This window comes from Carassius gibelio, chromosome A22, assembly GCF_023724105.1.
Source record: "Carassius gibelio isolate Cgi1373 ecotype wild population from Czech Republic chromosome A22, carGib1.2-hapl.c, whole genome shotgun sequence".
Taxonomy (NCBI): domain Eukaryota; kingdom Metazoa; phylum Chordata; class Actinopteri; order Cypriniformes; family Cyprinidae; genus Carassius; species Carassius gibelio.
Window position 1 is genome coordinate 19,421,260 of NC_068392.1, and position 10,592 is coordinate 19,431,851.

At 39.9% G+C, this 10,592-nt stretch overlaps 1 protein-coding gene and 2 non-coding genes across 5 annotated transcripts; all 3 read right to left on the minus strand.

Moving 5' to 3' along the window:
* Window positions 1–3,204: 3,204 nt before the first annotated feature.
* On the minus strand, window positions 3,205–10,386 carry LOC127943057 (nucleolin). 3 transcript variants are annotated; one of them, XM_052539172.1, is made up of 17 exons: window positions 10,220–10,386; window positions 8,767–8,868; window positions 8,568–8,688; window positions 8,372–8,476; window positions 8,146–8,286; window positions 7,911–8,042; window positions 7,686–7,799; window positions 7,199–7,288; window positions 6,894–7,017; window positions 6,667–6,803; window positions 6,358–6,484; window positions 6,145–6,275; window positions 5,920–6,049; window positions 5,040–5,188; window positions 4,821–4,947; window positions 4,267–4,586; window positions 3,205–3,853 (listed from the first exon to the last, which is right to left on the minus strand). In XM_052539172.1, the coding sequence occupies exons 1-17, from the start codon at window positions 10,235–10,237 to the stop codon at window positions 3,795–3,797; spliced, it is 2,127 nt and encodes a 708-aa protein (XP_052395132.1). In that variant the 5' UTR covers window positions 10,238–10,386; the 3' UTR covers window positions 3,205–3,794. The 3 variants fall into 3 exon arrangements, with proteins under 3 accessions (XP_052395132.1, XP_052395133.1, XP_052395131.1); XM_052539173.1 differs by having other exon boundaries at window positions 4,336–4,586; window positions 7,686–7,802; XM_052539171.1 differs by having other exon boundaries at window positions 7,686–7,802.
* LOC127943748 (small nucleolar RNA SNORA75) lies at window positions 4,660–4,789 on the minus strand. The gene has a single exon (XR_008149897.1). It is a non-coding gene; the product is annotated as a small nucleolar RNA SNORA75 (small nucleolar RNA).
* On the minus strand, window positions 7,083–7,158 carry LOC127943749 (small nucleolar RNA SNORD82). The gene has a single exon (XR_008149898.1). It is a non-coding gene; the product is annotated as a small nucleolar RNA SNORD82 (small nucleolar RNA).
* Window positions 10,387–10,592: the final 206 nt, after the last annotated feature.

Consider the following 10,592-nt stretch of genomic DNA (forward strand, 5'->3'; position numbering starts at 1 on the left):
GTGTTTGATTATTCCTGATTACATTATACCTTGTAACAAGAATTCAAGCAAAAGAACAAAAATGAGCATCTTATTTGAAAAAATAAATAAAATAATCCTTATTTTTACGTATGTGTACACATTTTATTTCATTTCTACAGTAAGGTTTTGTGTTCTGATGTTTATGATGAAATTTCACTGTATAATAATATGCACATAATGAAGAAAGTATCATTTTATATATAAAATGTACAGTATGTTGTCTCGGGGGGAAAGTCTAAATTTAACAATGAATATATTTCAATAATTCAAATATACATAATTTATAACAAGTTTTTATGATATCTCAGCTACAAAATACAAACTATTTTGTTTCAGATTTGATTTCAACATGTCATATAATTTGCATATAAAATAAATGATAAATACTAAAACTAAATACAGTGTTAAAGTAGATACATATCAAATACTATGTTGTTTTGAATACTAATATCACTGATAAAGTTGACTATAAATGGTGTATGATTTCTTGTTCAATGTTCTTTTCTTTTTTTTTGGGGGGGGGGGGGGGGTCTTTGTTTAAAGTCAAAATGCTGCTGAAATACAAAAAGGGAAAACTGAAAAAAATAAAAACAATTGTATTCTAAAAACTGCAAAAGATAGACATCTTGACATCTGACACCAGGATTCAGTAATCCTTTATTTGACTATAGACTTGTATGCGGTATCTATGAAAGGCAGTTCCGTAAACTGAGATCAGGTTATGCACGAGAGCTCAAAGCCACACGTCACATGACCGTGCATTCATAAGATCAATGGATCAAGCGGTCCAAGTTTGACAGTTAACCTAAATCTCAAGAGATAAAATAAGATGTGTGACTCCACTGTAAACTCATGTCTTATTATCAGGTTTGGCAATGCCTTTTCATTCCAGAACGAATGTTCAAATGGCAATAACATTCTTGAGAAATGGGTTTTCACATTTCTGTCAACATTGTGAATAGAGCTCAAAGCGATGATCATACAATGTCTGGTTTGAAAAATAAATAAATAAAAAAAAAACATGGATTTTTAACATGAGCTACCAAGTTTTTAACATAAAAAGTTGAAAACCGCTCCAAAATCCTAAACACTGTTAAGACAACACGGTCTCACTCCAACTCCTCATATATTGACACTTGGGTCAGGACAGCTTGGCATCACTGTTTGACACATAGGGTACCCCTTTAACATCATTTTTAGAAGCAAAGGGTCCTTCATTGTTTTCGGTTGTTTACCATAATTTAGTGGTTTTCATGCATTTGTATTAAATATAAATAATTGTATATAAATGTATACTTTCACTGGAGCACGTACCCCCACCCCTACCCTTACCCTAAACCTACCCACTTCTGAACAATATAAAACAAGTAACACAGGCAAATAAGAGTACAGTCACAGGTATTTTTTTTCAAAAGCCCACCCATAAACCAACAGTGTAAACCATTACAAACACGTGGTGTTGTATTCCAGTCTTCTGAAGCCATACCATACCTTTATGTGAAGTAGAGGGTAAAACTTAAGGAACAGCATTTATTTGAAACCGAAACGTCTTTACAGTTCACTTTTGATCAGTTAAATGCATTAATGATGATTAAAAGTATTATTATTACATTTTATGGATCTTAAACCTTTGAACAGTAGTTTATATACATTTTTTTTCATAAATGTCGAATTTAAAATCAATAATTTGATTGACTTTGTGAACCAGACAGGCTTTTGAAGCTGAAACACTCTGCAAGAGAGATCTTAAAAAGATATGATACAAAGATGTGATCAATGAAAGAGTAGAAACAGGGTCAAATATTCACACGGAGCCTCTTCAAACCTGCTGAACGATCGCCTCTGGGAAAATCTGACCGGTTTCGTCCCATAGAAATGCTGGAAATCCTGTCTACTAACAGTCAAACTCGACTAACACGAGCAGAATGGAGGAAATCATCGGCTCAGAGTGACTTATGTCAGCCGAGGATACATGAAACCTTCTTTGCAGTTTGCGTGTGTTTATCTAATGGTTAGAAATATTAGTTAGGACCGAACAGAGCTTCAACGTTAACACTATAAAGCCAAGATGTTTAACCGCATTACACAACATTTTGCATTTTGGCGCCAACACTTAAGAGGCGAACTCGAGGCGGCCGCGTGCTCTCACAAATAGACATGAGGTTAATAAACTGAGGGGAAAAGCGGGAAAAATTAGTTAATTTACCTTCCACACAAGGAGCTGAGATCGCAACGCGCCCTTTCTGCAGTGTTTCAGTCGTCTTTCTTGAGGAGTCTGCCATCATCTGGCAACCACTGACATTACAGCAGGGGATTATGGGTAAGAAGATCGGAAAATCTTCAGAAAACAAAAGTTATTCCCCTATGGTTATTACTTTCTTTTTGAGGGTCATTTAATCTACATTACTCAAGAACAAAAAAACTGCCAGTAATCGTGCTTCGATCAACAGAAGCGCAATTTACAAGTAGTTGTTTCTGATTACAAATTACATGACAAATTCTTTAAGATTTGACTCAACTCCTTTATCCCATTAATTTAAATATATTGTGTAATATATTGTAGCATACGGATATAAAGATAAGATAAAGAAAATGTATTAAATTAGTTGTGATCTATAAACAGCATTAATCATTACACTAAGGTTTCCGGCTAGTAAAGTAACTGCAGGGGATTTATGAGTTTAATGAAAGGTTAGTTAAATCGAGATAAATGTCAAATGAAAATATAACATTTTAAAATCGCATTAATCGAAATAAAACACTTTATGATTGTATATGGTATATATTTGTTCACCTGCATGGCATGTGACCATTAACCAACGTCACAGAACCGCGAACATGCAAATTAGAATATTTTAAATTCTCAGGGGAAGTTCAAATAAATACATCAGTTGAATGAGGTTCAGCTGACCAAAAAGGATTGGGAATCCCTGCTTTTCATGTAAGAAACAAGAATTTGTGCAGTTTATTTGGAAAGACCAAAGCAGTTACATTAAGGCGTTCATTAGTTAAGTTACACACTGAAGGACTGAATAATATTAATTCACTACATGCACTCACTATAGGGTTAGGATTTGGCTTATGGTTACTCACATCCAAGTATGCATAATTATAATAGTTTGTTTCATTTGTAAAACAAATATCTCAAAACACACAGACTTATAAGAATCACAACAAACCAGAGAGTTTAAAAACCATGTTTAATCAAAATGGTTCTTTACATTATGAAAAATCTGAACTGGAAAAGAGCAAAACCCTCAGTCACAAGCCAAATTTGGTTCATACATCTGACGTTAGCCTTACAACACACTTGTTATCCATCTTAATCCCATTCAAATATTTCATATACATTTACACCTCTAAATACTAAATCGGCGTCAATTCCATGTATATGTTACAATATGCTTTGCACATTAAAAAAGGTACAGCACATTAAACTAGCATCTAAAGCAAACTTAAACAGAATAGTGAAAATTAAATAAAATTTAGAGGTGAAAGGAAGGGTGGGGAGAGAAACCGCATAAAAAAACTAAACAAAAATAAAACAAACGACAACAACCTGTTGCATGTACAACATGTACCTAAACCAGCAGAGCATAATTACAACATTCACATTTAATCTTCACGTGGATGGCTGGGACATTTCAGAATCACACAGTTAAGAGGGAGTGAGGGGTCAGGGGTCACTGTACAGTTACTGATGATTCCTGGAATGTCCTAGAAACGCTCTGACAAAGTGGATTTAAGCAAATGGAAACAGTTCAGTTACAGACTTAATCATCAAACTTGATCTTCTTCCCTTGTGGTCGGTCCCCGAATCCACCTCGTCCACCTGAAAAATAAAAGACCACAGGTTAAATTTATAGAGTTCACTTAAAACCTAAAATCTTGACCTTCAAAATGGCTCACTGCCAAATCAGTAATGATTTGCGTTTGCATTCACTAGTGTAAATCCTCAACAAATAGAAATACAAGAAAAAGAAAAAAAAAGTAATAAATACAGAGGTATCATTAACATTAGATTTAACTAACAAGGAGACATGATAAAAGTTGATGCAACTAAACTCACATATAGAAATAAACTTACAATAAAACTGAGATTTAATTGAAATACTAGATTTAAAACTAGACAAACTATAGGCAAAAAAAAAAACATTTATAGAATACAGTAACAAAAACTAAACCCACCCCCAATTAAAATACAGTATAGATTGGTATTGGTCTACATCACTAAATGACACCCACCGCCTCTTCCTCCACCAAAGCCGCCGCCTCTTCCTCCTCCGAAGCCACCTCCTCTTCCTCCGAAACCACCGCCTCTTCCTCCTCGTCCTCCCCTGAAGCCACCACCTCTTCCTCCTCCGAAACCACCGCCCCCTCGTCCTCCGAAACCACCTCGTCCACCACCACGTCCTCCGAAACCACCTCCGAAACCTCCTCGGCCGCCCTCGCCCTTGGGCTTGGCGTAGTCCAGAGTGACTCTGTTCCCGTCGATCTCTCCGTCATCCATGGCTTCTTTGGCTGCCTTGCAGTCTCCTTCGCTGTCGAAGTCTACGAAGCCAAACCTGGAGTGGGAAGAAACAGTTTTCAGTAAAAATCCCAAAGGAAAAGCATCAGCAGTTTACACATCAAACAGCATCATGTCTCACATCAGACATGGGTACATCCCAATATGGTGGAACCACCTGTTTAACTGCGATTTCAATCTACTTCTCGTGCGAATCCATACACCGCCACTGGACTGACAGAGAGGAGCTCATGAGAAGCAAAGAACATGAAGGTATCAAACACGGCCGTACCCTTTCGATGATCCGGTGTCTCGGTCCATGACGATTCTGGCGTTTACTGCTCCGTCAAAAGCTTCTTTCAGAGACTGGTCTGTGGTGTCCTCTGACAGACCTTTGACAAACAGGGTTTTTGTTGGCCCTACAAACAGAGGGAAAGCAGTTAGCATTCATGAAAAAAAAAAAAAGTAAAAAGCTGGTAAAGCTGGAGTGAATAAGCAGCAATCTACAAACCAGAGCCTCCTCTTCCTCCTCCACTGCTTCGGTCTCTGTCGTTCTGGCTGTACTCTAATCGGATACTCCTGCCCTCGATTTCTGTGTTGTTGCAATTCTCCATCGCCTCCTTGGCATCCTCCACGCTTTCGAACTCCAAAAACGCAAATCTGAAAAATTAAAAAGAAAAGAAAAAAAAAGACATTAGACCAAAGCAAAGTAGGCACATCAAAAACAAGACACTTGAATGTGGATATATTCAGGGATGATAGCATAATGTTTAAATTTGTTGCGCTGTAAAAATTATGTCCCATTTACACAAACAAAACTGGTGTGAAATTAATGAGCAAATGGCTGTTAACGCCAACTAACATTTGCATGTTACCAATGCAACTTTAAAATCGTTTTTCTCCATTAAAATGTGAGAAACTGACCCAATCAATAAGATTCAAAGCTTTTCGGTCAACACAAACAGCAGAACATTCCAGGTTTCAAAGAAGAAAATTTAGAAAGGTCCCTTTTTCTTTTTCCCCCCAAACGCCACCTAGTGGCAGAGTATGATCGAATTTGGTCAAACTTGTACTTGTTTTTTTTAGATACTGGTCTGAATATAGCGTGTAATAAAGAAAGAAACAGCATTGGACATAAGCAGCTATAAAGTTCAAAATTTCACAACCTCATAGAATCTGAATCAATTCTAAACCAGTTCAATCAGGAGTCAAACATTCTTCCTTGTGTTCATTTAGTGAACAAAGAAAGAAAAACTGACCTTCAGTTTCTACAGCAAACATTTTTATCTAGACTCAAAGGCCATTTAGGCCAAATACTTCATAGGCCTTATTTAACGGTCAAATCACCCGACTCAAACCGTCTACACGTGTGTGACTTGCGCCTGACGTACCCCTTCGGTCTGCCGTTGTTCTGTGGTACTCTGATGGACACGGCCTTCTCAAACACACTCTGGAGGGACTCTTCACTCGCGTTGAACGACAGGTTGTTCACAACCAGGATTTTGTTTGCATTACCAACGGCTAAATGAACAGAAAAGACATTGTGTTAACAACATTCACGATGAATAGAGCTAGAACAGATCCAGTCCAGAGTGAGACGAGTCTAAAGCGCTCACTTCTGCCGCCCTGCCGACTCTTCTCTCCAGTGAAGTCTATGATGATGGAGCGGCCCTGGACATCTGAACCCTGCGCCTCCTCCAGCGTCTTCTCAGCGATCGCCTCCGTCTTGAACTCCAGGTATGCGATTCTGCACCCAAAGAGAGCGTCAGTCAAGCATTCGGTTAAAAGAGGTATTTTTAATAATGCAATCAGCCAGGGCTCAGTCTTACCCTCTGCTCGAACCGTTGCTGCCCATCGGGATCCTGATATCAGTGGCCTGCTCAAAGACTTCCTGCAGTTCCTCCTGCGTTATGGAGTACGGCAGGTTCTTCACGAACAACGTGCGTGCATCTCTCTCTGATGGAGGAACAGTGATTAAACGTTAGCATCCGCACGCTCGGTGTTTGACTAGCACTTAATCGACGGCTCCAGATCAGCACTAGACTATCGTAGACCCACACGGGAGTTCAGGAAAGTGAAAAGCTGTCATCATTTCTGGTTGGATTTATGTACAAAAGCGGCAGCTGAGGGGACATTACCTTTCTTGTTTTCCTGGGAGTCTTCTTTGCTTCTGGCCTTGTCCAGTTTCAACGGTAGGCCCATTAACTTCTTGCCATTGAGCCCCATAGCCTTCTGCAGGTCTTCCTCTGATGCAAAGTCCACATAGCCAAATTTCCTTCAAAAGATAATTGAATTAGGAATGAGTCACAACTCTTTTACAATGACAACTGACTTAAAGTATATGCAACACCAACTGTGTCCTTACTTGCTCCCGCCAAGTCGGACGTCCTGAATCTCAAGGCCTTCCTTCGAGAAGAACTTTGTGATTGCGGACTTAATTTCATCAAAGTCTTTATTGGAGTTCAGGTTACCCAAGAAGAGACTGAAACCTGAAAATGAACAGCAACGTCAGTTCGCCAAACCAAGACAAAGAATAACTCTTTTCCCTCTTAAACCAGCATCAGAACTGATATGAAAGCTCACATCACAGGTTTCAGTATTAAGTCCCTTAAATCATCATCATATGTGGTTAATGCTCAAGAACCCAAGCGTTGAGAACAGAAGTCTCACCTTCGCCATCAGTTTTAGCTTTCTTCGCTGGTGGTGTTCCCTTCTCTTTTTTGGCCTCGGCCTTCCGTTTCCCTGGAGTGACCGGGGTCTCTGAAGAACAAACCCAGAACAACTGAATTAGAGAACAGGAAGTGACCGGTGCAGTCAAGCTTGAATAACACAAAACACTGTGAAGCCATCACGAGTCAGGAGCACGACACACAACACTGAAGAACGGACACATTGGGACTTGATTAAGCCTTTTCAACTAAAAAGGAGAACTATTTAAATTGTCTAGATGTAAACATATATCAAGTTTAAAACCAAATGTCCACCTATTGATCTATTACTGGAATTATTGTTTCTGTTCTTAACTGCATAAAACACTCTCTGAACTCATCACAATCTGTATCCTAACAGTCATGCCTTAATATTTTAAACCACACACCTGATCAGCATGAAAATCATAAACCAAACTCAAAATAGACTAATAACTTGACTGCCATACCGTCTTCCTCTTCATCATCCTCATCGTCGTCATCATCATCCTCTTCTTCAGACTCCTCCTTCGCCTTCACCAATCCTGCCTTTTTGGCCGCAGGAGTCGTGTCCATTTCCTCCTCTTCTGAATCAAGACAAACATACAGGACAAAGGTTAAAAACTATCAAAGAGGAAAACATCAGGTCACAGAATCAAACACGTTCAGTATTAATTCCATCCAGTCACACACACCATCATCATCCTCGTCGTCGTCATCCTCATCATCAGATTCCTCCTCCGCTGCGGGGGCTTTAGCAGCAGGGGCTTTGGCTGCGGGTTTAGCTGCCTTTTTAGGAGGCGGGGCTTCTTCCTCTTCAGATTCATCTACATTCAAACAGAGACCGTGATTAACACAGCAGACACACTCATAGTGAGAACGAGTTCACTTCAGAACGAGTCTTTGACTCCTCCTCAGTGTATTTCGCACCTTCATCCTCATCGGACTCCTCGGCAGGAGCAGCTTTCTTGGCCGGAGCGGCCTTCTTTGCCGGAGTGGCTTTAGCAGGTGTGGCTTTAGCGGGCGTGGCCTTCTTGGGAGGCGGAGGCGGCTCTTCCTCAGATTCGTCATCTATGAAGACAGGAAATGGAGTTGAATGTCAAATGGTCTCAAAAACACTTAGACACACACCATCAATCCTGAGACATTATCCTACCATCCTCGTCGTCATCATCGTCGGACGACTCCTCAGCAGGTGCTGCCTTCTTGGCAGGAGTCGCCTTGGCAGGTGCGGCCTTCTTTGGAGGAGGAGCTTCCTCTTCTATGGAGAACAATTGGGAAATTATTCAACTTTGACCTTCAGACTAAGAACACGGCCATGAGAAGACAGTCATGAAAATCAAGGGGCTTACCAGATTCTTCTTCATCGTCGTCATCGTCACTCTCGCTCTCCTGTTTGGCGGCAGCTTTCCCGTTCTTCACTGCCTTCGCCGGAGCGGCTTTCTTCTTTGCTACAGCCTTGACTGGCGGCGCCTGCCGAATTGAAATTTAAACCTTAGTATTAATCACTGTGCGGATGAAGAAATTGTGATTTCTAGATCGACTCCTCACCTCTTCTTCCTCATCCTCGCTGTCCTCCTCGCTGGAGTCCTCTTCCACTTCCTTGGGAGGTGGAGGTGCCTTTTTCTTAGGAGGCGCCTGCTTTTTAGCTGCCTGCAAAGATTGATTTGTGGAGACAGAAAATTTAGTGAGTCTTTTTAAGTAATGCAATTATACTGCTGTTTATCATGTTTTGAGAAACATATGTAATGGGTTTCACTTGAAATGTGCTGCGACTTATTCCAAAACAACTTTTAGTTTCGCTTTAGTTTTGACTTTTATAATGGCACTAGACTTTATATATTTTTCCATTCCCGTTTCTTAACACCATTAAAGACTTACAGTGGATAGAAACTGCTTTAATAAAAGCAGGTTTTAATTATTATTGTATTAATGCAGTGAACAAACTATATTTAATAAACATGCATTTATCTCCAGGGCAAGTTTGAGACACAGAAAATGTTTGGAGGTGTGGCCTAAACAAAACACTTTTTCCTTCCGTTTCAACTTAAAATCGTCAAAAGAACAATAAATACTTCTCAAAGTTATTTTTAGATAATACATACGTCGCGATTGGTATTCGTGTAAAACTTCTGCGCCGTGGAATTTGGTAATTGGACATGTTTGCAAGTTATAACATCTTGTAGGACTAGTATTAAATAACTTGTCACAAACAAAAACTAGTAATAATAATAATAATAATATTACGTTCGGGTATATAAATGAGTAATGTTAAGTTTATTTAAATGAATTCGAAAAGCACCGCATTGCGCGTGAAAGTCCCCGCGTGGACGAACCCACGTGGGGTTCTCGTTACACGTGGAAAACCCACATGCACTCGATCATACCGACTAGTTTACGAGTCTATGTATACACACGTGGCAGGCTCGAATAAAATACACGCAAATCACACAATGTGCATTAACTGCGAGACGCGGGTTAAAGCAGCGTGGTAAATGTCCGCTCATCCGCTTCAAAGAGCCAAAATGGAGGCGTTTAGCATCGAGCTAACATCGCTACACGGCTCACGTGGCGAAGGCGCGATTTAGCGCGAAACCACGACACTGTAAAAACTCGGAAAACCTCGCTTGCAAACTATTGCTTATTTTAGAAAACTACAAAACGTGTCACATACACATGAAAAAACACTTCATCATGCGTGTCAGCTGAGGCCTATGAAAGAGAAGCGTGGCCCGTCCGTGTGAACCGAATAACTAACAAAAACGGCTATTAGATAAGAATTAATTTATTCTAGAAGCAACTATTTAGCATTATAAGTCAACTGCATTCTTTGTGTTTACCTTTGCAAAGTTAAAATACACACATGATCGATATTCATGTTTCGCACATGTGGGCCTTCTTCACCTTAGAAGGCGATACAACGGAAAACAGAACATCTCGCGTTTCGACCGTTTACATTTAAATCTAAATATGAATTGTTAGAATGTGTTTGCAGATATCTTACCTTGGCAAGCTTCACCATGACTGAAGGTTGTTTTTTGGGTTTTTTCTTAACTGTAAGGCTGATAACGGGAGAGTGGCGCAGGTAAAAACCGTTCAGTCACACGTGGTTCTCTGTACAGGACGGAAAAGAGCGCTCGCATACGCTTTTAGTACGTCCAGAGAAGCCCCGCCCACCGAGCACGCCCTCCAATGATATTCAACGACGGGAGGTCCGAGTCGTTTCCGCGAATCGGTTATTTTGCGATTCAGTGATTCTTTAATGACACCATCACGGGGTCCATAACATTCTGTAGCAGATGGCAAATAAATACAATTGACAATATTTCGTTGTAATTTATCTAATAAAGCTAGGAAAAACGGCCCTGTCTGCTTTT

What these genes read in the sequence shown, in the direction of transcription:
- LOC127943057 (XM_052539171.1), bottom strand. An exon ending in GCGAGGATGAGGAAGAAGAG is followed by an intron (nt 8,689 to 8,766) that starts GTGAGGAGTCGA and finishes TCAATTCGGCAG; the next exon opens with GCGCCGCCAGTCAAGGCTGT. An exon ending in CGACGACGAGGATGATGATG is followed by an intron (nt 7,803 to 7,910) that starts GTGTGTGTGACT and finishes GTCTTGATTCAG; the next exon opens with AAGAGGAGGAAATGGACACG.